General features: G+C 40.0%; 1 protein-coding gene across 1 annotated transcript in view; it reads left to right on the plus strand.

Moving 5' to 3' along the window:
• The first annotated feature begins 887 nt into the window (after positions 1 to 887).
• Positions 888 to 27486, plus strand: part of appl1 (adaptor protein, phosphotyrosine interaction, PH domain and leucine zipper containing 1) — a 28626-nt gene continuing 2027 nt past the window's right edge. The window contains exons 1-21 of the mRNA XM_010882090.4: positions 888 to 1080; positions 2006 to 2104; positions 2268 to 2327; positions 2654 to 2725; positions 8082 to 8169; positions 8475 to 8516; positions 8608 to 8666; positions 8946 to 9092; positions 12963 to 13045; positions 13492 to 13650; positions 13912 to 14100; positions 14239 to 14281; positions 14414 to 14470; positions 14681 to 14772; positions 15139 to 15324; positions 15577 to 15626; positions 15901 to 16075; positions 16167 to 16203; positions 16320 to 16466; positions 27120 to 27170; positions 27352 to 27441. Coding sequence (XP_010880392.1) covers positions 1027 to 1080; positions 2006 to 2104; positions 2268 to 2327; positions 2654 to 2725; positions 8082 to 8169; positions 8475 to 8516; positions 8608 to 8666; positions 8946 to 9092; positions 12963 to 13045; positions 13492 to 13650; positions 13912 to 14100; positions 14239 to 14281; positions 14414 to 14470; positions 14681 to 14772; positions 15139 to 15324; positions 15577 to 15626; positions 15901 to 16075; positions 16167 to 16203; positions 16320 to 16466; positions 27120 to 27170; positions 27352 to 27441 — 1980 coding nt within the window. The 5' untranslated portion in view covers positions 888 to 1026. The remainder of the gene's footprint in view (positions 1081 to 2005; positions 2105 to 2267; positions 2328 to 2653; positions 2726 to 8081; positions 8170 to 8474; positions 8517 to 8607; positions 8667 to 8945; positions 9093 to 12962; positions 13046 to 13491; positions 13651 to 13911; positions 14101 to 14238; positions 14282 to 14413; positions 14471 to 14680; positions 14773 to 15138; positions 15325 to 15576; positions 15627 to 15900; positions 16076 to 16166; positions 16204 to 16319; positions 16467 to 27119; positions 27171 to 27351; positions 27442 to 27486) is intronic.

The following is a 27486-nucleotide window of genomic DNA, read 5'->3' on the forward strand; positions in this document are numbered from 1 at the left end:
GTGCTTGAGCAGCAAGTTATACAAGGGTCCTACTGTAAGGATATAGCTAACAACTTTCTATATCTGATTATATTATGTTTTTGTCGAAAAAATAAATCTGGGACACAACTTAAAGAGACAATATTTTCATAAAAAATATATTTTAAAACAAAGATGATTATAATTGTGCATTTTTACACCTATTTTATCAGTATGTATTGTTAGTTTTAGATTTTGAAGGCTTTTAACAAATGTTTTCTTGTTATGAAGTTGTGAATTATTGTCTGGGACAAGGGTGTTTTCTGGCACAGGTCAAGTTTACAAGTTGAAAAAAAATTAAAGATGCCCAAAACATTTAATAAACTATATTTATTTCATTTATACAGATCCTTAAAAAAACAAAAAATACAATTTAAGTGTGTTGATAAGTAATAATTATAGGTTTTATTGGTAGCACATGATTTGTCCCAATTTCCAAGAATGATCTAGTTATCTAATTATATACATATGTGAATTTATTATATAATTTCTTTGCCTATTGATGGGTGCATTTATTAATTAATTAGTTTGTTTGTGTGTGTGTGTGTGTGTGTGTGTATTTAATTATTTATAATTTATTTCGAATTGGCAGGATGGTGCTCCATATAGTAACTCATGAAATAGGTTATCACTGGTAAAACGGGTTAAAATAATTTTAATCCATATGTAAGTAACTATCTGTTTATCAGCATTACCACAGCTTTTTATTAGCATTACCTTCCAGAGGTTTTGAAAAGACTGGTAATAGTTTATGGGCGACGATTGTCTTGACTCAAATTGTCTGTCATTACAGCACAAAGAACCAATAAACTCTTGCAAAATATTTCAATCCAATCATAACCATTCTAGCTAACGGCGAATATCCGCATGTGGGCGGAGCTGTTCGGTTGTTGTGCATCTGTAAGGGGGAAAAAAAATCTGTGGGACAGATAAGCTAGCTAGCTATTTTGTTTCTTATCGAGTGATTACATTTTGCATTGTTACAATTCGAAACAGCTAGCTATAGCTATGCCTGGAATAGATAAATTACCGATAGAGGAGACATTCGAGGACAGTCCGCAGGTAATGCATCTGACGCTATATCCTGTTTAGCCTGTTAGCTTGATCTCTTTAGTCTTGGTACGCTAATTCGATCCTGCTAAAGCTGTCATGGATCAAAAGTGAATTCTCACTTGTGATATTTGGACAGCTGTCAATGGTATTACTTTTTTGTACAACTTTATAACCGGTTTTGCCTTTGCTCCGCGCCAAGCAATGCCATGGTTTTCTAGTGAAACAATTAATTGCACAAATCGCACCGTAGTTAATGATGAACGAAACAGTGCTGCTAGCTACGTGACTGTCCTGGCTGTAGTTGTCTGGCTATGGACGAAGTAACTGGCTGGCTGGCTACTTTACTGTACCTACGTCCACTGCCTGGATTTAATACTGTGTATGTGTGGAACTACTGTACTAGGCCCTTTATAAATGGTCGTTATAGGTTGTCTATGACAACTAAGATTGAAAGCCATCGCCTACACGAAGTACCTGTTCGATTTTTATTAGACTTTAACATGAATATGATGGATGGCAATCCAATACCTATCAGCTGCAACATATTGCAATCTAGCTACACCAACACCAGCATTACATACTGTGCGTGACCAATTTGAGAATGTTGCTCAGGCGCAATCTTTTACCCCTTAAAATAGCTCGGATTTGTCTGCATGTATCTGCTTGATTTGTAGTATTACAATGCTGGTGGATTACCTTCTGCCTAGATTGCTACTGGTAATGCATTTTTTGTTCTTGCTCTACACACTTCATTGATGAATGGTAGCTCTGTAGGAGGTCACCTTTAATATGGTGTGGAATTACTACATTGGTCTGAGGATGGTTATAGCTATTGATCTGGTCCCAAGTTTGCATTGCATAAGATATGGACATCTATGGTCTTGTCCGTTTTGTAGACCCAACCTGAATGTTTTCTGTATTGTTCTGTTGCCAGACGCGTTCCCTGCTTGGTGTGTTTGAGGAGGATGCTGCTGCTATATCCAGTTACTCTCAGCAGCTTTTTCAGGCCATGCACAGAATCTATGATGCCCAGGTGAGCAGTGAGCTTGGGGATATTTTCATGCCAGTTAGTGTACAAATGTACGAAAATGCAATCATGCTCTCTCTCTCTCACACACACACACACACACACCCACACACCTTTATTGTAAAATTGTTCTGCAGGTAGACAAAACCAACTTAAATCCTTTTTTCAGAATGAGTTGAGTGCTGCTACCCATCTTACCTCAAAACTTCTGAAGGAGTATGAAAAACAGGTAGGTTTATTTTCTCACAGTGCCAACATGCTGTTTTTGTGTAGATTTATCGTGAAACTTTCAGTTAGACTATGTGTTACATGGTACAAAGTACAAACTAAAATGTAGAAATGCATTGCCTTCAATCATGGTATTTTTATTTATCACCTGATAGTGTCCCCTGTCAGGAAATGCTCTTTTCTCCACATCTTCCAAGAAACCCTTATGGTTTGAACATCGCTTTTATGTACAGCACTGTTTTTAGGTCTCTCATGATAGGGGTGTCTGCTAAATGATATTCATGTGAATATAAATGGATTAGGGATGAGTTTTGGCCTTCTTTGCAGCGTTTCCCTCTATGCAGCGATGACGAGGTCATGAGCTCCACTCTGCAGCAGTTTGCCAAAGTCATAGATGAGGTGAGAACACAGACACCCATATCAACACCTCCCTGTTTGGCACACTACTGTTGAAATAGGACTACACCAAATTTCCAACATGTGTCTGTGCCTATAAGTTAGGCATTTCATTTGCGTTTAAGGCTGATGGAAAAACATCTAATTAGCGTATATTTGTTTTAATAACTTAGTATTAGACAATGAGAGACTCTGCCATTAATATGCGTTATAAGTTACATTAGCTAGCTACAGACGTTGACGTCTGGCTGCGTGTCATCTTTTCGTTGTCGTCAGTAGTTGCTAGATCGGGATAAGGCAAGATGGGGAGATGAAAGTTCAATGAAAAATGGTTGGAGGAAGATGTGTTTTGGAGGTGGTTGGCGCTGACAGGAAAAGAGTAAAAGGCAAGATGCAGTTTGGTGTAGACCGTGAAGTTGAGAAGAGCGCAGCAGAGCTATGCCACAAGTCTTGAGGAGAGTTTGAGGTGGAGTTACGAAACAATGGTGAGGGGTTATTGAACAGCTTACTTAGGAGCTACACTTCAGCCATCAAGTGTTCAGCGTTGCCATCAAACCTTTAGGCAACAGAGTAGATTTGGTTTGTACATTTAGGGACAACTTGCAGCGTTTAGCCTTGAATTTCTGGGTCTGTCAAAATCTCAGATTTCCTAACAATTTAGCAGCAACAATCCTGGACTCCCATTGAAGCCTGTGCTATTGTAGGGGAAATGCTGACTTTCTATATTACTGTCAATTTAAGGACAAAATGTAGGTATTATTTGATGACGGGAACACATCCATTCACATATACCAGCGTTCATACCACATTACATAATACATTGTATATTGCAAAAGTTTATTCACAGATCATATTTGCGGTTTACAAGACTACAGTTAAAATATTATAGCAAGATATTTTATTACAAAGGACACCTGCCAGATTTATCTAAATGGAACCACATTTATAAAAACATTTTCAATTGGTGACAGATTTAAAGCAATTGAACAGCAGTATTTATATTAATAACCCTGCTTGCAGTTTTGTTAACAGTAGTTTTTAAATTTTAACCTAAGAAACGATTGTAATAGTAAACTAAACAAGAAACCAGGCAAGCCTAGTTCAGCCGGCCTGCAATAGAAAGTGATGCCCTCTTGAGATTCAAACCTGGGTCTCCCACATGAATGACTGTGTTGTTAACCACTGCTGCATAGTTGCTGGGTGTCAGTATAGCCTCTTGTGTCTATCCTGAACAGATTCTCTTTTGCCACTGGCCATTCGTAAATTACATTGATATAGTTAAACCGTCTAACGTTTCTTACTAAGTTTACCTCCACCACAAATAGCATCTAGGTATGCCGTTTGCCACTGCCCGTTTTAACAGCGTATTAGCCAGTAATAAGCTTTACCGGTATCTACTAACTTACTGGAATAGTCATAAGAATTGAGCAATTGCTAGCGAGTCTGCCAAAGCTATTTCATTTCAAGGCATAAGAATGTATTTTTTTCATTCATAGCAAAACAACATACTTTTTTCTTTCATTTGTGAATGACATTGATACAATAACTATCAATAAAGGTGACAATAACTCACTTTTTCATCAAGTGAAAAGACGAGAGAATTGTGGACTCTACAGAAATAATTAATAAATGTTGTTGCTCTCAACAGATTCGAACTCAGGACTTCCACATGAGAGTCACTTTAACCACTACACCTCGGCATTACACGTTTCAGCAGTCGCTAGACTCCATTGAGGATTGTGTTAAACTGACTAACGTTATTTATTAAGTATACCTCCACCATAGCGTCTATGAACTGTGTGGCTTTTGCCACTGGCTGTTTTAACAGCTTATTAGCCATTAATAGGCTTACTTGTATCTACTAACTTCCTAGGAATAATCATAAGAATTGAGCAATTTCTAGCGAGACTGAAGATTAACTTTTCCATGCCAGAAACAGTCACAATATGACTGCATACAATTTCAGTTAAGGCTTCCATAACGTAACTACTGTATGTTGTAGCCAGCGAATGTGTGTGTCTATCCTGACCAAAAACGCATGTACGGATGCGTAATTCGAAAATCCACCAGAAACAGTCGCAATATAACCGTAAACTATTTTATTTCAGGCTTACGATAATGTAGTTACTGGAGGTTTTAGCCAGCGAAGTTTTCATCTATATGGAACAATTCATAATGCATACTTGGCTTTGCCTGCGAGGAGATACTAACTCGGGACCTATAGTTCACAGGTCCGCTTCTCTAACCTCTACGTTATTTAACAAGGGTCAGTCAGTCAGTCAGTCGCTCTTCTTGGCTGGCTCCTCTTACGCAGTCCTGCAAAAAGGATAGGTTTGTTGGTGCCATTTAGGGGAAATTGAATTGTAAGCATCAATCATGCCAGAAGAGACTCAGTGAAGGATTTTTTTCAATTCAATTGTATGGCCTCGCGCTAGCATTCCAGCTCAGCCAGCGTTCTTTGGTCGTTTTACCTCAGTGGGTAAATTTCTATGCGTTCTATTGTCCAGCCTATCAACAAGCTAAATAAATGATGATTAGCTAGCAAGTCGTTTCTCAAAGTAAAGTTTTTGCAATAAAGTAGATGTTCTCTTGTTCCAATTAAAAAAAAAAATCCGGGTATTTCAGAATCCAATACATTTTAAGGTATTGTTAATAGTACTAATATCTAAAACTTCAAGTCCTCCTTGTTCTTGGATATAACTCAAAATATACTTTTGTAATTCATGATGATTATTCTTCTGAATTAAATTGGAAAGAATCTTATCTAATTCCTTAATGACTTTGGGTGGCAAGTCATGGGACAGTAACACATATGCCGATCTTCAGCTTTCGACAATCAAATCCAACCATATAATAAGATATCTCTTAGCAGCCAGAGGTTCAGTTTCTTTTTTTCCTCAATAATTGGATAAAAGTTCAAATTACATCTTTGTTCAACATCCTTGCATATAATAATACCAAGATATGTTACCCTATCTTTAACCATAATACCTAATACATCCTGTAATACACTATTTTTGAGTGGAAATAAGAGATGTATTTATATCCATTCTTAAGCCCGAAACCACAGAAAACTCTTCAGTACAGGCAACTGCTTTAATAATATCATTCCTGTCCTTAGCTGATTGTGTCATCAGCTAGTTGACACAATGTAAATTCCTTGCCAAGTGCTGTAATACCTCAAAACCTTCCCTTCTTGATAGCTAGTAAAGCCACTATTTAAAGTCTGGACTACTCGTATTGCTAAACCCAAAAAAACGTATTGCTTTGAACATAAATACATATTCTATAGTATCAAAAGCTTTGTAGAAATAAGTAAACCTAAAAAGGCTGTTGTCAGTAATAAGGTCACGATAATCAACCATATCTAATATGAATCTTATATCATTACTAATGTGATGACCCAGATTGTTCTTTATCAATTCTATAATTTAAGCATTGTTTCATTCTATTAGCAAATACAAGAGCAAACAACTTCATCAGTATTCAACAAAGTAATTGGGCTCCAATCCTCTATATAAAGGCTATCCTTACTGGGCTTGGGAACTATGCCTTGTTTTAAAGGCATAGTTCGTCCAAAAATCATATTTTGGTGACAATCCCCTTACTCCCAGTTTGTCCTTCAGGCACATTGAGTCATTTTTTTAAAACAATTCATTATTCAGCTCTGTCTCAGTCAGTAATTAGTGTTATTAGCATTGTACAAATTCATGAATGGAAACCGTGCGTACCTTTATCACAAAGCTGCATTGCAAATCCTCTTCAACACAGCACGGATTCCCCTGGCATTAATAGAGAAAATAGAAATAGGCATTCACTTATTGGCTAGTTATAACAATATAAAACTTGTTTAACTTCACAATAATAGGGTTTTCTTACAACATTAGCGCTTTCAGCAGTTCCTTACTGGTAAAGTCAATCTGTTCTCCATAAAGTTAGTAGGTCCAAAATAAGAATGATTTGAAGTGAGAAGAGAAAAAAAAACAGTTCAACTACAGCCTTTTGTACCAACCTGATCTCAGGGGACTATGTAGAATGTTTTTTGTAAATCCATGGCAACCGATTTCATATGATATGTTATGTTAGTTTACATGAAAATGTGCTACCAAAACGTGTAATACATTACCAATTTCCTTCCTTGGTAGGGTGCACACGGAGTATTTTCTGCATTATGTATCACCTCATTTGAGGAGAGTTGAATGTGTAGACACAAGAATATAGACTTGGTTTCTAATTTAAAGCGCTATGACGATGTTGAGGTGTTGATGCTCGTGGCCCATCTGTACTCTTTTATTCATGCAATTTGCAGAATATACATGCACATATGCGAGTATGCAAATCGTGTGAAATGGCCTTTATATCTTTACAAAAACATATACCAAAGTAGGACTCAATAAATTCTCTTTTCTATCAAATAAATTGTTTGATTGGGTCAAGTGGTCCCAATGTAACCTATTCTTAGAGCCCTGAACAGAAATGGGGCCTGTGCAATAAATCCCACTTTCTTACATCTCTGCCATTTAATTCAAAATCTGCAGACATCTACACTAGACCAAATCTCAACCAATTACGGTGTTTACACTCCGATTTGGTCCAGTCGGAATATCTGTTGATGTTGAAATTAAGGCCAGATGTATTTTATTTTCTGAAGCCGTTAGTGTTGTGGAGTAACGACTGACTGGACTCATATTGGTTTAGACACATTTTAGAAATGTGCCGTTGTTGACCTTTCATAGTCGCAGTGTACACCTTTTTATTTTTTACATGTTAACCTATACATTCTTTCTCTCTCTCTCTGTCTTAAACTATCCTTCATTCACTGTAAGAGTTGAAACAAGACATTTTTAGAAATGGCATGGGAAGAAATGCCTGCTATTCCAGTGTTTTAAGGCTGGATGAAACTTGTAGATTTTTTGTGATGTTGCAAATTTGATGTGATTATAATAGACCCCGTGTCTGTTCATGTGGGCAAGGGGTTGGACTGTAGACCATCCTATCAGCAAAACCATGTTGTAAGTATCTTAAAACGATTCCTAATGGCAACACAATCAGACTGAGCTCACAGAAATAAATGACTGCAAATATAGTTGTTTTTATTTTATTTTTACTGACATAATGATAATAAAAAATACTAAACTGCACTGGACTTTTAATGTCTCCTATCATTCCCTCCACTTCTCTCTCATGCTTCGCTTCAACCCATCCCTTGCTGCTTTTACTCTGAATGTTCAGATGAGAGACAGGACTCATTTCCCTGAGGATATGAGAGACAGGACACATTTCCCTGAGGATATGAGAGACAGGACACATTTCCCTGAGGATATGCGATAATGGCTCTACCATATCTTCTGTCTCATAGCTGAGCTCCTGTCATGCAGTGCTCTCTACTCAGCTGGCGGATGCCATGATGTTCCCCATCACTCAGTTTAAGGAGAGGGACCTAAAGGGTAAGACTTTAAGGAGTTTTCTTTCTTTTTGGTAATGGTTCACAGAGTGTAAATAGGATATATATATATATATGTGTGTATGTGTGTATGTGTGTATGTGTGTATGTGTGTATGTGTGTATGTGTGTATGTGTGTATATGAGGGATTCATGGTGAAGAGGTGAACCTGGGAATCAATCCCTAATTTCCAAGGTCAAGGGGTCTAGACCAGCTTGTGGCATTTAGTATAGTTGACAAGTGCCAGCATGTGAGCAGGAATGTCAGCAGTTTGAAAATGGACGTTAACTTTCTTTCTCACTCCTGCAGAGATACTGACCCTAAAAGAAGTTTTCCAGATAGCCAGCAATGGTGAGCGAGAAGGATTCAGTAAAACAAATTGTGTTGGGATGTGTAGGATATTGTAATTTTAATAACCCCTCTACAAATCTGTTGCCTGCAGATCATGATATAGCCATCAACAGATACAGCCGCCTGTCTAAAAAACGTGAGAATGAGAAGGTACCGTGTTCTTTTTCTAAGGGTGGGGTTGATTTAATGAAAGTTCAGGCGATTGAGATATTAAGCTGCAGCTGTACATGTGTACCAGAGGCAGCACAATGCAATATTCACTTTGGAACAAGATAAGGAAGTAGATTTATTTATTTATCACAAAATAACAAAGTTGCTTTAGAACTCATGCGCCATGTCAATTTTGTTGTAGAATTTTATTCATATAATATGAGATTGTTGTAACAAGAACATCTAACCAAATGAAACCACCATCTGTCTTCTTTCCAGGTAAAGGGTGAGGTGATGGAGGATGTGTACACTTCCAAGAAGAAGCAGCACCAGACCATGATGCACTACTTCACAGCCCTCAACACGCTGCAGTACAAGAAGAAGATCTCCCTGTTGGAGCCACTGCTGGGATACATGCAGGCACAGGTACCAGCCTTACTTCCTGTCTCTCTTTACCTTTGTCTCTCTTGATCGGTCTTGCTCTCTCTCTTATAGCTCTCTTTTTTTTATCTCTCTCGCCAAATGTATCTGGTTGCTTCCGGGGCCCTCTCAAGCAGGGCCGGTGTGTGGAGCCTGTGGGCGGGACTTATAATGACAGTTTACACACACAAGTTTCAAGTTATAGTTTCAAGGTTTATTTGTCAAATGCACCTGATCCTGCACAATGAAATGATTATGATGTGGCACCCGACAACTATGTAGTGAGAGTTAAGAAGACGAGTATATAAGCAAAAATATAGACAGAAAATAATAATAAAATAAAGCAACAATATACATAACACTGTACACTAGCAGCAGTTTAAAAAGAGTACTGTAAACTTGCAGCAATATTGGTAATAGTATTGAGTATTGTAGGTATGGCAGTAATATACATAAAAAATTTAAACTAGCATCAATTTTTAAAGATTAGGATGGGGGACTATGAACCGTATGGTATAAGCATTGAGTATTATAGATACGTATGAGTGTAATATGCTTATGAATGGTACATGCAAAGTAGTATTCTAATGACCATTAAAAGTACCTGAAAGGACATCAGAGCATCTGGAATGTTCAGTGTTGCTGGTTGAGGGGGAAATAATTTTTAAGTGGATGCTCTGGTAGCGTTTACCAGATGGCAGCAGTGTGAACAGACCATGGCCTGGGTGGCTGTGATCTTTGATGATGTTCAGTGCTTTCCTCAGGCATTGTGTATGATAGATGCCTTGCACTGAGTGAGATGGCAGCCGATGATGCGCTCTGCAGACTTTGACACCCTCTAGAGCAGGGGTCTCAACTTGCGGGCCAATTGCGGCCTGTGGGATGATAGTTTGTGTCCCCCGCCTTAATATGAAAGTTCAATGTTAGTGCGGCCAGTGAGTTTGATATGTATGGCACTTTACAGTGTTGTGTGCAGAGCTGAACGAACCTACCAAACACGGTGGGGTATATTGCTCTCGGGGGCGGAACATCGGCCAGGCAGCCATTTCTCAATGTCAAGGATCCTTCCTTGGTAGGACTAGTCCTTCCAAGTCAGGTCCTTCAGAGGCTAGGCCAGGCTCCTCCTGAGCATTCGGAGAACACGTACAATGGAACAGGCTAGCAAGTACACGTCATTGCGTGCTTGCGTCATTGAAAATGTTTCGCCTTTTCTTCCGCGCTGCATTTCAAAACACTGGACGAAATCGAGTTGGAACTGTAAACGGTGCTGTTCAATTTTTTGTTGTGATGGAGAAGGTGAATCAGCATCAGTCTGCTTGCAGGCGTAGAAATACTCTATCGACAACTTTGCCCGCAACGTGCGAAGGTGGGTAACGTTACCGACATTGTTAAGCTATAATATAAGCAATAGTCGTTTTCTGTTATTAATCTCATGTCAATAAAGTAAAAAATCGTGGGATTTAATGTTTGTAGTTTTCATAACAATTACCGGTAAGGAGAATTGCATGAATTAATCTTAATTACATTAAGCTTTCAGTAGCTAACCGTTTACATTAGCTTGTAGTTTACTGCATGTATGTAACATTAGTTCATTGTCCAGTAGCTTCTAGTTTTCAGACAAATGAGGTGCAAAACATGAACAACAACTACAACAAGGTAAACGCTACCTGCTAATAAAGGTTCCCACAGGCAGTAGCAAGAGAAGCCATGTTCAGAAGAACAGTTCATGTTCTTCAATGTTCAATTCATGTTCAGGACAATTCATGTTTAGAAAAATATTGAAGACTGAGGAAACCATATATACTCACTGACTAGAGAAATCTATTATTATTATTATTTTCATTATTATTATTTTATTTATTTATTACTGATTTATTGATTTTCTTATTAATTCTTGATTTGTTTATAAATTTTGTCATCTTATTTTGTGTTAAAAAATGAAAATAAAGATTAGCATTTTTTTAACAAAGCTTTTCTTGTGGAAAACCTGATGCGGCCCAGCCTCACCCAGACTCTGCCTCCAGCGGCCCCCAGGTAAATTGAGTTTGAGATCCCTGCTCGCTCTAGAGGGACTTGCGATCTGCAGTGGAGCAGCTGCCATACCAGGCAGTAATGCAGCCTGAGAGGATGCTCTCAATGGTGCACCTGTAAAAGTTGGTGAGAGTTTTTTCAGACATGCCAAACCTCTTGAGTCTCGTCAGGAAGTAAAATAGTTTTTGGGCAGTTTTCACTGCTGAGTTTGGACCAAGTGAGGTCATCCTTAAAGTGCCCATATTATGAAAAAATCACTTTTTCTGGGTTTTGGGGTGTTCTTTTGTGTCTCTGGTGCTTCCACACGCATACAAACTTAAAAAAACAAACATCCATGCTGTTTTGAGTGAGATTTGGGTTTCTGAATGTCCTCTGTCTTCAGTCTCTTGGTGAGCTGTTAGAAAACTCCTCGGACTGTGACGTATTTGAATATTCCCACCCTCCACCCCCTCCCAACAGAGCATACCTATGTCTCCACCGTCTATAGGCTCCACCCACCAGGTACAGCAGTAACTTCTTCTCTGATATCCTCCATGTTGTTACTGATTCAGAAGCACAATGTCGAAGCACCACTTCAACTGTGCTGTTCAGCAAACTTAAACTGTGCTGAAGCAGGAGGGGACTACAGAAAGAGACAGGGAGAGATTGAATAAAAGCCTGCGCTACTTGGTCAGCAAACTTAAACTGTGCTGAAGCAGGAGGGGACTACAGAAAGAGACAGGGAGAGATTGAATAAAAGCCTGCGCTACTTGGTCAGCAAACTTAAACTGTGCTGAAGCAGGAGGGGACTACAGAAAGAGACAGGGAGAGATTGAATAAAAGCCTGCGCTACTTGGTCAGCAAACTCCCTGAGGACACGGCCTGGAATGCCTTCTGAGGGTTCACTGTCTGTCGAGGGTTTTGGTGATTCACGGTTCTGACTTTATCAGCAACCGATGCAATCTCCAATGTATCCTTCAATTCAAACGCTTGGGGTTTCTATGAAAACCTACATGATAAGAGTTTGAATTGGAAATCTAGCAAAATGAATAGGAAATATAGTCATTGATAAGATTATAAATAATTATTTTTAATTGAAATGGTAATTGTGTCCTTCAAACTTAATGCTTTCGTCAAAGAATCCTCTATTTGCAGCAATTACCGCTAATGATCAGTTAGCCTTTTAAAATGATGAACTTGGATTAGCAAACTATGAGAAAGAATGTCTGATAGTGTCGCAATCCCAGACGGGGGAACACATTGGTAGGCTATTTAACTAGTCTGCTGGTCCATAGATGCTAATGAAATGTACATTCTGAATTGCGATTGTGTAATGAAATTATTACGTATTCCAATGAACACTTATTGAAATTATTACAAAGAGGAAGAATCTAGAGTCATAAGATGTCATTTTATTTATCAATCCATGCAACACGTAAAGCAACCGAAGGAAGGACATACGAAGGAAGGACATATCTGTTAAGCAAATCCATATCGTAGTTATTTAATATGAATCGAAAATATGTACTTTGGACATTGCATGCCTATAATAACGTTAACTTTTATTGGTTGCTAATAATCAACAAAATCACTAGGCGACAGTTTGAGTCATCTGTAGTTATAAGTCCTGCCCAAAGCCTCCACACTGCCCCTGCTTGAGATTGCCCCTGCTTGAGATTGGCCCTGCTGCAGCCAGATACTTCTCGCTCAGTTTCGTTCTCTCACTCCATCTGCATCTCTCTTGTTTCTCTGTTTTATCACTCTCTCTCACACTGTCTAGCTCCCTTTCTGTCTTGCTCCGTCTTTCTATTTCTTTTTCTCTTGCCCTCTGTCTCACCAGAGCTTGTCTGTCTCTCTGTCTCTCAGATCAGCTTCTTCAAGCTGGGATCAGAGAACCTCACACAGCAGTGGGAGGACTTCCTTAGCGACATAGGAACCAGTGTTCAGAAGTAAGCTTCTTGATAAATCTCCTAACACCTCAGAGCTGGTGAAGGTCCCATAAAGATCAGACAACTGTAATCAATTGCACTGAGTGAGATGGCAGCCGATGATGCGCTCTGCAGACTTTGACACCCTCTAGAGCAGGGGTCTCAACTTGCGGGCCAATTGCGACCCGTGGGATGATAGTTTGTGTCCCCCGCCTTAATATGAAAGTTCAATGTTAGTGCGGCCCGTGAGTGTGATATGTATGGCACTTTACAGTGTTGTGTGCGGAGCCGAACGAACCTACCAAACACGGTGGGGTATATGGCTCTCGGGGGCGGGACATCGGCCAGGCAGCCGTTTCTCAATGTCAAGGATCCTTAATCAATCACGGTAGCTCCATCTTGCCAAAGGAATTTGGGGCCTTATTGCATATTATGTGTAAAGTTAATTTGTGTGTGGTTCTGGCAAGTGTCCGAAGGGAGATGGATGGGGAGGTTGATGTGATGCAACAGACCATCCAGGACCTGGAGCAAGCCAGTGACTTACTCTACATGCCTGACCCTGACCCCACCCAAGTTCCTGTGAACCGCAACCTCACGCGCAAGGCCGGCTACCTCAACACACGCAAGTAAGTCATTACTGTCCTGCCAAAATAAACCCACTCCCCTCGCTAAGCCCAAAAACTACTTTACTTCAAGACCACCAGTATTTTTGATAAATACTTGAGTTAGTTCGTCGTAGACTCAACTATTTGAAGACTGTTAGCGCCAGCTTGTTTTAACCCAATTTATTATTCATTTGTAATGTAGCTGAATGATGTCTGAAAGGCCTACACCAGAATGGGAGTATGGTAATACCTAGTTTTGTACTCTCTGATGTGGTCCTCTAGTAAAACTGGCCTAGTGTCTTCGTCCTGGGACCGGCAGTACTTCTTCACCCAGGGAGGAAACCTAATGAGCCAGGCGCGAGGAGACGTTGCCGGGGGTCTTGTTATGGATATAGATAACTGCTCTGTCATGGCCGTGGACTGTGAGGACCGACGCTTTTGCTTTCAGATCACATCTTTTGATGGCAAGAAGTAAGTGACTGCATATTAAAACTTCGTAGTATCTAAATATCGGCTTGTGATGCATTACCACCTAGCAGCAACAGTTTATGTTGCTTAAGAATGTAGACAGAACACAGATTTTCTCTGATGTTACTGTCATTGTTTCAGAGTGGCCATCTTGCAGGCTGAAAGCAGGAAGGATTGTGAAGAGGTGAGATGACAGTTCCAGCTAATGGAATTGCATTGTGTTGCATTTCATTTCTCTACTGTGTGAATATCTGTCTATACTGCAAGTGTGGTTTCTTTTCATAACTCCCAAATGTGCTCCTCTTTCATCCCTTAGTGGATTGCAACCATTAACAACATCTCAAAGAGGATATATCTTAGCGAGAATCCAGAGGTGCGTGTCATACTGTGGGAACCCCGGGTTTGCTGTTATGGTATTCAGAGCTTCCCTGTGACATCTCTGTTTCCGTCTGCAGTGAGACATTCACAGAGCCAGTGCTAGATAGGATGTGGTTGGCTGGCATCTCATCTCCCCTCTTGCTCTCTGGTGTTGAGCTGTTTCAGAGTGCATTTCCTCTCTGCTAAAATTCCCTCTTATTGCCAGGAAATCGCTGCCCGAGTGAACCAATCAGCTCTTGAAGCAGTGACGCCATCTCCCTCCTTCCAGCAGAGACATGAGAGTATGCGGCCGAGCACGTGGGTTGCACTACTGCTCTTCACACATCAGAAACTATTCAATAGCTAGGACTGGATTTGTTTTCCCCAAGTCATCCAAAACTCAGGTCCTACCGTCTCTCCTCAAACAATCAATTAGTATTTGCTGATCTGAGTAAAAACATTTCTAGGCTTAAATACAGTTTTAATACAATACAGCACCAATAGCCTAGTCTGGGTTCAGCCCATACCTTTTCGACCCGTGTTTTTCCCTGTTGACATGGTCTGGAAAAACTCCCAACCCTATTGTAATTAGAGATTTAATGATTATACCTTTCTTTCTTTTTAAAAAGCAGCTAGCATCTGTGCTCCATCTCTTTTCTTTGTTCCATCTGTTGATGAATCTAGGCATGGGCGGCCACGAGCAGCACGGACCAGCAGTGTGAGCTCAGGGGGCTCTGAGACAGCTTCCCCAGCCATCTCTGTCCTCTCACTGGACACCCTGGTAGCTTCAGACACACCCATTCAGTTTGACATCATCTCCCCGGTGAGCGAGGACTATGCAGGGCAGGCCAAATCTGCTGGACAGGGCAGGTCGGTTCTAGAAAATTACGTATTATGTAAAATTATGTAAACTATAGAGTTCCAAATTACAATCTGGAATGAAAATGTACTCCGTTGGGAATTTCTTAATAACACATAAAAAGACTTTGAAGGTTCAAGAAGTTGTTGAATTAGAAACAAAACATAATTTTACATGAAAAGCTGAAATGTATTGGTTGGGTAAGTATTTAATTGTCAGTCACGTTCATAAGGGTGTGTTTCTTTGTTCCCGGTTTCTGTTAGGACTAACCCGTTTGGTGAATCAGGTGACATGCCAGCTGAAGAGAATGAAGGTACGTGAGGGTGTGTTTGTGTGTGTATGACTCTTCTTGTGAGAAACAAATGTCCAAAAAGCTATTAAAGTTCTAATTTACCATGGATTACTATACTTGGGAACATTTTGCGTGTCCTCACTTTGACATATGGCTTTTCTAGGCTTGGGGTTAAAGTTAGTGGTTAGAGGAAATAGTTATTTGTTTTGTTTTTGTGTTTCTTTCTTGAGCAGTCTGGGTAAAGGAAATGTGAAAAGGAAAATGGACAATAAAGTGTGTGTGCGTGTCCATCTAGACTCCATCCTGCACCAGCTGTTCATTGTGCGTTTCCTGGGCTCCATGGAGGTGAAGAACACAGACAGCTCTGATGTCATCTATGAGACCATGAGACAGATCCTAGCAGCTAGGGCCATACACAACATCTTCAGGATGACAGAGTCCCACCTGCTGGTCACCTGCGAGTGCCTTAAGTGAGACACATGCTCTTTACCCCTTTTTATGTTGTCATGGAAATGTGTTCAGTTCAGCCTTCTTAAAGCCCTGTGTGTGTTTGGTTTTCAGGTTAATCGACCCTCAGACACAGGTCACGCGGCTGAGGGTAGGCATATGACTGGCTAACGGGCTGAGTGGACATATTGGCATTTGTCAAGCTACATGCGATTGCTGAGAGCCTAGACTTTGTGTGTCATATGAGGACTTGATTTTCTCTCACAGTTCCCTTTGTCCAGCGTGGTGGTGTGTGCAACCCACCAGGAGAACAAGCGTCTGCTTGGATTCATCCTGCAGACAGCAGAAGGCCAAGGGGACGGACGACCTGTCACTGTCTGCTACATCTTTGAGTCCAACAACGATGGAGAGAAGGTAGGTTGTGCTCGGCTGTGCAGCCTTTGGTTTTATTGTTGTACATGTCGCGTTTATGTCTGTGTCTGTAAGGTCAGTAGATAAGTGCTGTAACTAGGGCATATAGCTTTACTTGTTAGCCACCCGATTCTTGGTTAGGAACGAGTTTCGGCTAGACAAAAGCATCATGTCTTTGTACTGATGGTATTGCACTAGTGAGAGAGAGTTTGTGGACCATTTATTATTTTTCTCTATTCCTGCATATATTTGACTTAAAAGGTGATCAGAGCTCCTAATAATAGATCATGTGAGATTGATTAATCATTTCTAACCTGATCCAGCATTCAATTGCTTTGTTGGAACCTCTAGATTAATTAGCTCATTAAGGTGTGTCAGCATAGTCAAATTAATATTATATATATGCAATACTCTGAATGCAACTATAAAACACTGCGATACTCTGAATCCAACTATAAAACACTGCAATACATGGTTCTCCATAGGGACGGAGTGTCACTGTTCAGTGTAGGCAGGACACAAGGCACAGAGCTAATCCTTTTAATGCTTCTTTTTGGCAACAAAGAAAACAAAGAAGAGGTACAAACCGTTAACTGAAGAGCAGCAAAAATGTCCGACAGCTGAGGCAAAAACAGAGGCATTTGGGAGCAGCTGCCTCTGATTGGGGATAATGAAATAGTAGTGCACACAGAGATGCCACGAGGCACCCCAGCCAGGACCTGACCCAGAATGGGGCTCATTTTCATCCCGGGAGTTGCATGTTGCACCAGCCCATTTGGGAGGGCGTTGTAGTAACGGAAACGACACGCTTTTTTTGGGCACCTCACAACTATATTATGTATTATAATATACACATTTAAATACAGATAATACAGAAACGCTTCAATTGTTTTTTTGAAATAACAAGAACACAAAAATATATAAAAAGAAACATTTTTTTTATTGTATTGTACACTATGGCCATTGCTTGAATTGGATTTAACTAAATGCAAATTGTCACAGCCCTTAAATGTCAGTCCATAACTTACCACACTAACTGGTAGCTTCAATATGTAGCCCATGTAAAAATTATTTTATCCCTTGCAGATTTTGTACATTTGCCCACTGACAAAGAAATGATCAGTCTATAATTTAATGGTAGCTTTATTTGAACAGTGAGGGACAGAATGACAACCAAAAAATCCAGAAAAACACATGTCAAAGATTTTATAAATTGATTTGCATTTTAATGAGTGAAATAAGTATTTGATCTTCTATCAATCAGAAAGATTTCTGGTTCACAGGTGTCTTTTATACAGGTAACGAGCTGAGATTAGGAGCACATAGCTTGTTACCTGTATAAAAGACACCTGTCCACAGAAGCAATCAATCAATCAGATTCCACTCTCCTCACCATGGCCATGACCAAAGAGCTATCCAAGGATGTCAGGGACAAGATTGTAGACTTACACAAGGCTGGAATGGGCTACAAGACCATCGCCAAGCAGCTTGGTAAGAAAGGTGACGACAGTTGGTGAGATTATTCGCAAATGGAAGAAACAAAAGAACTGTCAATCTCCCTCGGTCTGGGGCTCCATGGAAGATCTCACCTCATGGAGTTGCAATGATCATGATAACTTCGCCGCATCAAAGGGTAAATAGAAGATTTCTGGTCCCATACCATAGTTTTTGTGCACCTGGTAAGGCATACGAGAGGATGCTGTTCATGGTCTACAGCTCAGCGTTCAACACAATTGTGCCTGCCAAGCTTGTTCCTAAGTTCTGGACCCTGGGATTTAACACCTTCCTTATCAACTGAATCCTGGACTTCCTGACGGGCAGACCCCAGGTGGTGAGAATGGGCAACATCACCTCCTCTACACTAACCCTGAGCACTGCGCCCCTCAGGACTGCGTACTCAGTCCCTTCCTGTACTCCCTGTTCACGCGTGATTGCGTGGCCCCACACAGCTCCAACATCATCCTTAGGTTTGCGGACAACACCACCTTCCTGGGTCTCATCTCCAACAAAGATGAGACCAAAAACAGAGAGGAGGTAAAGAACCTGGCTACATGGCGCCAGGACAACAAACTCTATCTTAACATCTGCAAGACTAAGGAGATGATCATGGACTTCAGGAAGTGGCAGAGGGGGGGGTAATGGCCCCATACACATCGATGGAGCTGAAGTAGAGAGAGTTTCTGCCTTCAAGTTTCTTCGATGTGTTCATCAGAGATGACCTCACCTGGTCCAGGCAAGCAGACTTGGTGGTAAAAACTGCCCTAAAGCGCCTGTACTTCCTGACGAGACTCAAGACGTTTGGCATGTCGGCAAAAACTCTCACCAACTTATAAAGGTGCACCATTGAGAGGCTGCATTACTGCCTGCTATGGCAGTTGCTCTGCTGTTGACCGCAATGACCTCCAGAGGGTGGTGAAGTCAGCTGAGCGCATCATCGGCTGCCATCTCCCCTCTGTGCAAGGCGTCACAGTCCATGCCGTCTGGTGGATGCCACTGGAGCATCAGTATACGCTCTTCCGCCCAAATGATAAGGCTCCTCAACCAGCAACACATCTGTTGATCATATGTACACTTCATATGCTCTGGTCACTTTCTATATACACTCACCTAAAGGATTATTAGGAACACCTGTTCAATTTCTCATTAAATCAATGATCTAATCAACCAATCACATGGCAGTTGCTTCAATGCATTTAGGGGTGTGGTCCTGGTCAAGACAATCTCCTGAACTCCAAACTGAATGTCAGAATGGGAAAGAAAGGTGATTTAAGCAATTTTGAGCGTGGCATTGTTGTTGGTGCCAGATGGGCCGGTCTGAGTATTTCACAATCTGCTCAATTACTGGGATTTTCACGCACAACCATTTCTAGGGTTTACAAAGAATGGTGTGAAAAGGGAAAAACATCCAGTATGCGGCAGTCCTGTGGGCGAAAATGCCTTGTTGATGCTAGAGGTCAGAGGTGAATGGGCCGACTGATTCAAGCTGACAGAAGAGCAACTTTGACTGAAATAACCACTCGTTACAACCGAGGTATGCAGCAAAGCATTTGTGAAGCCACAACACGCACAACCTTGAGGCGGATGGGCTACAACAGCAGAAGACCCCACCGGGTACCACTAATCTCCACTACAAACAGGAAAAATAGGCTACAATTTGCACTAGCTCACCAAAATTGGACAGTTGAAGACTGGAAGAATGTTGCCTGGTCTGATGTGTCTTGATTTCTGTTGAGACATTCAGATGGTAGAGTCAGAATTTGGCGTAAACAGAATGAGAACATGGATCCATCATGCCTTGTTACCGCTGTGCAGGCTGGGGGTGGTGGTGTAATGGTGTGGGCGATGTTTTCTTGGCACACTTTAGGCCCCTTAGTGCCAATTGGGCATGGTTTAAATGCCACGGCCTACCTGAGCATTGTTTCTGACCATGTCCATCCCTTTATGACCACCATGTACCCATCCTCTGATGGCTACTTCCAGCAGGATAATGCACCATGTCACAAAGCTCGAATCATTGCAAATGTGTTTCTTGAACATGACAATGAGTTCACTTTACTGAAATGGCCCCCACCGTCACCAGATCTCAACCCAATAGAGCATCTTTGGGATGTGGTGGAACGGGAGCTTCGTGCCCTGGATGTGCATCCCACAAATCTCCATCAACTGCAAGATGCTATCCTATCAATATGGGCCAACATTTCTAAGGAATGCTTTCAGCACCTTGTTGAATCAATGCCACATAGAATTAAGGCAGTTCTGATGGCGAAAGGGGGTCAAACACAGTATTAGTATGGTGTTCCTAATAATCCTTTAGGTGAGTGTACATTCATGTACATTAGCACATTTTAATGTATCCATTTATAGGCACTACAACACTTTATATTTATAGTATTTAGGATTTCTATTCGTACTATACCATATTCCCATTTCCACGTTATTTGAAATTGCTTATGCATATTCTGTATTTTCTGTTATTGTTTTTGCTTTGTATATTCCTTAATTACTACGCAGATGTCACAAGAATTTCACTGTTCAGAATGACGCATGTTATTCGGTGCACTTGACAAAAGACTGACTGTTTGAATACGCTTTCATGGAAACGCGACTGGTGATCACATTAGGCTAATGCTTAGATCAGATTAGCAAAAACAAATAATGACAGCTCACCAATCTACCAGAAAGGCGTTAGCAGGTGGATTCACGCAACACAATACCTCGGGACTGTTTGTGAAGAGGGTCCAACTTAAGGGAGGCACGGCTGGCCTTTTCGTTCTATGGGGTTTTGGTGGAAGATTTAGTTGCGGGACGCAACTAACTGGTGTTTAGCTTGCTAATGCGTTGTTATTCATTCATAAACTAGAGCCAGGTAAACACTAGTGTCGAGCATTCAAGACACGAAAGCCTTATCTCCAATGATATATTGAAGTCAAACGCCAAGACACAAAAGCCTTATCTCCAATGATATATTGAAGTCAAACGCCAAGACACAAAAGCCTTATCTCCAATGATATTTTGAAGTCATACACCAAGACACAAAAGCCTTATCTCCAATGATATATTGAAGTCAAACGCCAAGACACGAAAGCCTTATCTCCAATGATATATTGAAGTCAAACGCCAAGACACGAAAGCCTTATCTCCAATGATATATTGAACGTAAGTGCAAGGAAGTTGCCTAGAGCAATCCTGACAGCTCCAGCTAAAGTCTGGTGAAGTCAAGCATTAACTACAGTATGAACGGCTCTGAGGCTCAAAGATTACCAAATTAGTCGTAAGCGTTAATGCTTTAACTTTGATAGCCCTAATCAAACGTTAAATTACATTTGGTCACGTCTTGCTTCTATGCATGGTCATAATTATAATATATATTAGAGGGGACACATCTCCCCCAATATTCAGATATGGTTAACATGTACCCCCCAATATATTGATATAAAAATATTAATAAAATAAAAATACAGGCAACAACGCACTGCCGTCCTAAATAATCATTAGCAAATATAATCAAAATCATAACTAAACTCAACAAATGGACATTATTAATAATACCAGGTCTAGTATTCCGGTGTTCTGTGTGTGGTTTGTCCAAGTGGTGTGGCTGTGCTCCAGCAGAAGCCATTGGTTGACTGCTGTGTGTAGGTGCAATCAATGTCAAACACTGTACTGTCCATTTCATTACTTTCAGTTGTATTAAAAAGTGGAAAACGAGAATGTAATATGAGTGTCACGTTGGCTATATCACTGTCAATTGTGATAGTTTTAACGACAATGTCAATACATGATTTTGGGTTGGAACTGTAATTGTGGAAATTAATAATATTTTGCGAAATTAATGCAGTAATTGCATGTGGATAATCAATCTGCCATCATTAACATTAGCTTTCATAGCTAAGTCACCTGGACAGTGAATTAGCCACATGTTAGAAAGCCCACTTAAAGTCTCAGTAGTGTGAATAATTTATGTTGCCCTGCATATATAATTTATGTAGACAGTAGTAGCTTTTCATTTATTGCGTGTTCGTGTAGTATACTGTATAGTTGATAAATAGCATTATTAGTGTTTGTTTGATTAATGTGCAAGCAGTTTTATTACAGTCAGCTTTCATTCACAGTGCGTGTCATCATGAACAAGAGGAAGGGTGGCAGTGACATTCATCAGTTTTTTGGGCAGCCTCAGCAAATAAGAAAAGTAAGTTGAGTGCAGGGAGAAAATGATTACCAGTGTGGTGATAGTAGTGGGCTATACAATAGTACAAGGGACAAATCAATGTTTCTTGATAATAACATAATTGCCATTCAGATTAGAAATTATTAGTAATCCATTCCTGAACATCATGGCAAGAAACACTGATTGTTTACTGATAATATTGATTTAATTTTCACTCTTGTGCGTTGAGTCGAGAGGGAGGTCATAAGGATGCTGACAGGGCAGGGTCAGCAGGTGACATGGAGGTGAGCGAGAAATAGAGAAAATATTGATGACTGATCTGACATCACCATATAGGTGTTGTCATAATTAATGTTGGCACAACTGAGGTTAAGTTTAGGTCTCTGAGGTTAGGGTTAGGTCAAAGGGTCTGGGGTCCCCATTAATTATGATGTCGTAAGAACAACAACATGGCGATATCAGATTGTGCAAATATTGATGGTTAATAGTCTTTTTTGGGGGACCCTGTGTGTGTGTGTGTGTGTGTGTGTGTGTGTGTGTGTGTGTGTGCGTGTATATATGTGTGTGTATATATAATTTATTTTTGCTACCACCAGTGTTCTTAGAGTAGTATATAAACAATTAGTCTTTTCGTTTCTATTGCTCTTCTGTCTATTTTTACGTTCAACGGGTTTAATAGAACAAGTTTATATAGTCACCTGAAACCAAATCATTATGAACATTGAAAATAACTCATTAACGGTCATTATTTTCATTATAGGTAGGCTACTGTATGGCTATTAGCTAGCCATCTACAGTAATCGGTTTCTAATTTAACACGTTAAATGTACATTTTTGATTCACAAATGGTGTTCCATACACTAGGTTTCAGATTATCCACTTCTCACAACAAAGATGGCATTGGCCCATGAATAGCTGTCTTCAAACCCCTCCTTTGTACATCACAATCACTTCTACTTGCGGACCGGCCAAACTAGGCTTGTCTAGTTTTTCTTTTTCGTTAATCAACATCTCTATATCCATTTCCATTGTAGTGTGCTGGAATGCCCAAATGCTGCCAAACTGGAGATATAAACTAAGCTGGAGGATTCAAAAATCTTGGTTAATCAGTTACACCTCTCGCCAGTGAAGAACTAGCTTTTCCTCTTCGGGTTTGATTCACAAAACAACATTTAGATATGTGGCAACAATTATTATTTCAATTACAATGTTGTGGAAGATGGACAGTGTTCCCAATTTATCAAATAAAAACTCTTCAGTCGTTAGCAAAACAGTCAAGGTTTAATCATATGTACAGGAACAAGTATCATGACATAAAAGAGTACAGAGTACTACAAAAAAGTACAGAGACCAACACAAAGTAGTGTTGTGACAGTTCTGATTTTACATCAAACCAAGGTTCAAACTTATATTCCATCCCAACTGTACTGATGACACCACTAGTTCTTGCTGAATGCACATGCAAGGAATTGTTGCCACCATGGTTTGTTGCCCGGACAACTTGGTGAAAGCTCACACATGACAGCGGGGGCATGTTACTATTGGTGGTTTTGCTAACTCTGCTCTCCTAATGAGGAATAGAGTCCGGTTCACCTCTACAAAACAAGGAACAGGAGCCCCCTGCTGCTATTAAGACCTTCCCCCAAAAGGGAGACTTCTAGTGGTTTCTGTTGGACCCAAGGCCTAGTCTTCCACACATAGGTGGACTAGGAGCCTTGCTCAGCCGACATTCCATTCATTACAATGTGCCTGGATACAAAGAAGGGAAAGACATTGGCCACGGAAGACTTAGCTATTGTTATTCATAGTACATTATAATTTTTGTATCACAAGCCCAGGAGCTGTCTATGGATGTCAGAAAATGTGAACTTTAAAATCTGTGACATTTATCACAAAATGTATATGGTATATACCACAATCAGTTGGGGTTTCCCAATTTTTTATTTTTGTTGTGAAAGACAATTATTTTCAAAATGTTTATCAAATTGCATTAGTGTGGGGAGAGCAATAATCAAGTGATGCTGCACTCATGCTAGTTGGAGCATGCTCTCCCAGAGAGGACTGTTGTGTGCTTACAGACACAGTCCATCAAATACTTCAAGCGATTTATGAACATAGACAAATGTTACCCTTCAATAAACCAAGTAGTTTGATGCTTCGAGGCACAAAAACATGTTGCTGACCTGACTCACTGCAGAGGCTGGGTTTCCCAAATTCAGCCGCTATAACGGCTGTCCGGATGTTGCTGAATGCCCGTAGGTTACAACAACTACCATGTTGCAGCTATTTGAGAAGTGAAATTCAAGTACAAATTGAAAAGTGTGTAAATTGAAATGCACACACTGGAGATAATTATTTCAGAATCGAACAGTGACAAATATCCACAGCAGGAAAATGCACTTACAGTTCATCATGTTGGAGAATGCCTCTCTACCACAACTGCCAGACGAGTGTGGAACTGTGTTACAGAGACAGAAATGTTTGGATACAATTGGGCTCACGTGATGTGTGCAAAACATAGAACACAGAGAAATGGAAAGGGGCGTTTTATGTTAGGCTAGGCCTATAACATACAGTACCAATTCACGTTTGTTGGAGAATAATATTACTTTTTATTAATGTTGCCCCATTTTCTTACACAATGTAACCATGTACAATTTCAGTAGGTTTTAGGTGACCAATGCTCCAGCTCGACTAAAAATATCTTAGTCGACCAACAGCCTAGTGACCAAACAATCGCCAGATCAACTGACTGCGCTCAGCCTTAAAATGAAACAATGATTTTGTGGTTAAAGTGCAGTCTGCCAGCTTTAATTTCTGGGTATTTACATCCATTAACCATGAACTGTACAATTACAGCTTTTATACATAGAAATCAAAATTTTATGGATACAAAGTTAATTAACATCTTAAATAAAGTTGTCATATTTACTACTTGGTTGCAACTCCTTTGCAGTCGATGTCTCCCTGAATCTTGCGACCCATAGACATCACCAGACACTGGGTGTCTTCCCTGGGGATGCTCTGCCAGGCTTTTTCTGCACGCTGGCGAAACCACTGGGGTGGCAGCTGCCGCCCTAAAAAAGCCTTGCTAGCCCACTCAGCACCACAGTTGTCAGGAGTGTCTGCTATAATATATTCTATTTATTTTATTGAATAGTTTTCATATTTTTTCTATTTTCGTTGTTAATCTCTATGGTAACTGTTCCAATACGAGTCCCCCTTCCCTGTAAAATGTTTGAGTCCCGGAGTCCTCCTGCTCCTGTCACTATGCTGCTCCTCCTCCCTTTCACTGAAAACACTCGGTCCGTGATACTCTAATGGAGCAGTCAGGATGTCTTTAGACTAGCCTAGCAGTAATGAAAGAAGATAATGTTGTACATATTTACTAAATATACAACACAAAATGTAATCTTATAATTTTGCATTAGCAGCAGCAATTAATTATAGTTAAGATATGTCTGATATCGTCTACTAGCTAATGTTATGCAATCGTCAATGTTTTTGGTAAAGTTCGCAAGCTAGCAAAAAAAAGTAGCTTGCCACCATTGCCATGTAATGTTTGTCCTGATAGCTAGCTAGCAAAGAGGCATTGAACAATGTTGATGTAGCTTGCTATTGATAATTAAATGGTAATGTCAGCTGTGGTGACAGTTAAGGTTTATCTACACTCATTCTAAATTAGACATATTTGTAACATCAACAAAATGTGATTAACAGTTGTAATTTAAATTGTGTTAGTATATTCAATTGCTACTCTATAACATCAGTAGCCTATATTCAGTGTTTGTGTATTTCTGTGTAACACTCATTGAGATTTTGCACACTCGAAAGGCTTGAACTTTGAACACACAAACATAAGTGTAGAACATGTATGATATTTACTAGCAAGACATTATGCTGTCCGTTTTCAGTAGCTGGATTTGTATAATTAAAGTGGACATAACCAACAATAGAATGATATGCCATCCTAGAATTTCAACTTGCCACTCTCCTGCTACTTTTGTAAAGTTTTCTAGAAATGCCACTGGTACTGCAGACATCTTTAGGACCTTTATGTTTCTGGACATTTTTGCCTTTTATTTTTGTTCATCAGCAAGTGAAACAAATTGGATTCAGACTGGGTAATTCACTTTACCAGTCGAGCATTCCAGTTTTTGGATCAGAAAAAAAAGGTTGCTTCAGCACTTTGTTTGGGGTCATTGTCCTGCTGCAAGGTGATCCAATGAGTTCTGAGACATTTAGTTTGATGTTTCTGTAAACTTCAGAATGCATCCTATTGCTGCTGTCAGCTGTTGTATCGGTAATGAAGACAAGTGAGCCAGTTCCAGTAGCAGACACACATGATACAGAAGTTGGTGTGTCAGTTCCTTTTTGTTCTCCACACTTTCCTCATGCCATCACTCTGGTACATCCTATTTGTGTCATCCATCCACAATACTTAATTTTTTAGACTAACTAGTGTTTTTGCAGTTTGCAGTCCAAATTTAATAGGGATGTTTTCAGTGAATGGTAGTGGCTGACACATCCACCCCTACCTCTTGAGTGTTCCTGATATGTCGGAGAGTTCTTTTTTTTTTTTTTTACAATTTTTTTGGTCATCCAGTGTAGAGGCCTTGGTCTATAAGGAAATGTGCCATTACTGAGTTTTTTTCTTAATGTACCAAACATTTGATTTTGGCACACCTATTGTTTTGTTAAAGGGGGTGGACTGACTACATACAAAACATGCAGTTATTTCGAAATGTTTTTTTTTCAATTATGCAAATACCCTCAATTTAAAGCGGACAGTCGGTGCTAAAACGCCATCATCATTGTATCCTTTGAAATACAAAGTGCCAGAATTTAAAGTTAAAACAAAACTCATCACTGTCCAATTAATTATGGGCTGCATTATAGTTTGCAAATTGTGGTGAAAGTTTGTCTACAGTTAACCGTGGTTATTTCTTGTTTAATCTGAGAGTATATATTTCATGTTCACCTTTCAGATCTGTGACAGTGTGGGGCTCGCAAAACAGATAGCTTTCCACTCGGAAATGGTAAGAAATGTATATTTAGTAAATGCTAAAACTGAACCTCTGAAATCACAACAAATCAAAATCACAACTTTCTGCATATCCTACAAGAAACGTTAATTCATAATTTTATGTTGAGCGTGATAGATTTGTTACAAATAATCTTATTTACTAATGTTTGAGCTTTTTATTGTTAATGATTTAGGATCGCAAAGCTACAGAGAAGAAGAAGGAACAGGATAAGGTCAAGGAGAAACAGCAGGAGGAGCTGAGTAAACAGAAACAAATAGAGAAGGTAAAGGCAGTTTCCCAGCAAAACTAATACATTTTTATTAGTACT

This window comes from Esox lucius, chromosome 17, assembly GCF_011004845.1.
Source record: "Esox lucius isolate fEsoLuc1 chromosome 17, fEsoLuc1.pri, whole genome shotgun sequence".
Lineage (NCBI taxonomy): Eukaryota > Metazoa > Chordata > Actinopteri > Esociformes > Esocidae > Esox > Esox lucius.